At 74.5% G+C, this 1465-nt stretch overlaps 1 protein-coding gene across 1 annotated transcript; it reads left to right on the forward strand.

The window, feature by feature from the left end:
* Window positions 1–836: 836 nt before the first annotated feature.
* Window positions 837–1100, forward strand: LOC311187203 (small integral membrane protein 10-like protein 2A; the record flags this gene model as incomplete). Its single annotated transcript, XM_084258502.1, has 1 exon — window positions 837–1100. One exon carries the CDS (start codon window positions 837–839, stop codon window positions 1071–1073), a length of 237 nt encoding a protein of 78 aa, XP_084114628.1. The 3' UTR covers window positions 1074–1100.
* Window positions 1101–1465: the final 365 nt, after the last annotated feature.

Below are 1465 nucleotides of genomic sequence, written 5' to 3' on the forward strand. Positions count from 1 at the left end.
GGGTTACAAGAAGGGTGAACATTTTAATTGTCTCGCAAACAAGATCGAGTTTGGGTTATATTTGGTTTAGAATAATTAGATGAAATCACAAAAAAGGCTTTTATGCCACCAGCAAGAAGTACATGAACCAGGGCAAAGACATCAGAAGGCCTCGTGTGGTATCCAGGGCAAAGAGAGTAAGAGGTGTGCCTAGAAGTCACCATGGGGTAAAAGGAAAGACAACAGGGCGATGGAGCAATCCACCAATAAAGAAGTGCACCTGACCAGCAAACCAGCACAAAGAAAAGGCGCACGTGTAGCTTCGGGGACCCTCGGGGCAAAGGTACCCGAGAAATGCGAATGAAAGAAAGGTCCCCGGGGTGGGCTGCCGAGGCTTCTCTGGACTCAGTGCGGGGTGGAGGGGGCGGGCGAAGCCCCCCGGCCGGGCCTTCCCCCCGGAGGCAGCAGGGCGCAGAGACCTCCCAGCCTCCCTCGGCTCCGGCTCCGGCTCCGGCTCCGGGCGCGACGCTCCGCAGAGGCCCTGGCCGGGGAGCCCCGCCCGCCGCCGGCTCTGCGGCGGGGATCCCGGGGGCGGGGGGCTCGCCCGGGGGCGGGGGCGGGGGCGGGGGCGGGGGCGGGCGCGGGGCGGGGCGGGGCGGGGCTGCTCGGGGGCGGGGCCCGGCCGGCGGCCGCCGGGGGCGGGAGGCGACCGGCGGGCGGGGGCGGCGGCTGCGGGGGCGGCCGGGGAGCGCGGAGGGCGCCGGGCGGGCGCGTCGCTGGGGCCGCGCGTGCACCTGCCCGCCGCCGGCGGCTGTCGCTGCGCTGCGGGGTCGGCGCGGCCTGCGCGGGCCGGGCCCATGGCGGCGTCCGCGGCCCTGTCGGCGGCCCTGTCGGCGGCGGCGCTCTCGGGCCTGGCGCTGCGGCTCTCGCGCTCGGCCGCGGCGCGCGGCTCCTACGGCGCCTTCTGCAAGGGGCTCACGCGCACGCTGCTCACCTTCTTCGACCTGGCCTGGCGGCTGCGCGTCAACTTCCCCTACTTCTACGTCGTGGCCTCGGTGATGCTCAACGTCCGCCTGCAGGTGCGCATCGAGTGAGCGCCGCGGCCCGGCGGGGTCCCGCGACGGCGGGGGCGCGGGCATGAGGGGCGGCGGGGGGCCCCGGGCCCGCTAGCCCCGCGGGGGGACGCCGGCCGCCCGGCCCCGCCAGGCCCCCGGCCGCGACCCGCCCCCCGCCCCCCGCCCCCCTGCCCGCGGCCGCCGACGGACTCCGCGGGAGCTCGCGAGACGCGCCCGCCCTGGGCCCGGGAGCGTGGCTGGCGGCGGCCGACCTGTTGCCCCGCGAGGCCCGAAGGGGCGGGAGGGGACCCGAGAGAAGAGATTCCGCCGCCCGCGCGGGACCGACACCAGGTAGGAGGCCAGAGCCTGGACGGGCGGCCGGAGGGGGCCCGCGCTGCCCCCCAGACACCTGGGGCCCTCGGGGGGCTGGG

This window comes from Talpa europaea (genome assembly GCF_964194135.1).
Source record: "Talpa europaea genome assembly, chromosome: X".
Taxonomy (NCBI): Eukaryota; Metazoa; Chordata; class Mammalia; order Eulipotyphla; family Talpidae; genus Talpa; species Talpa europaea.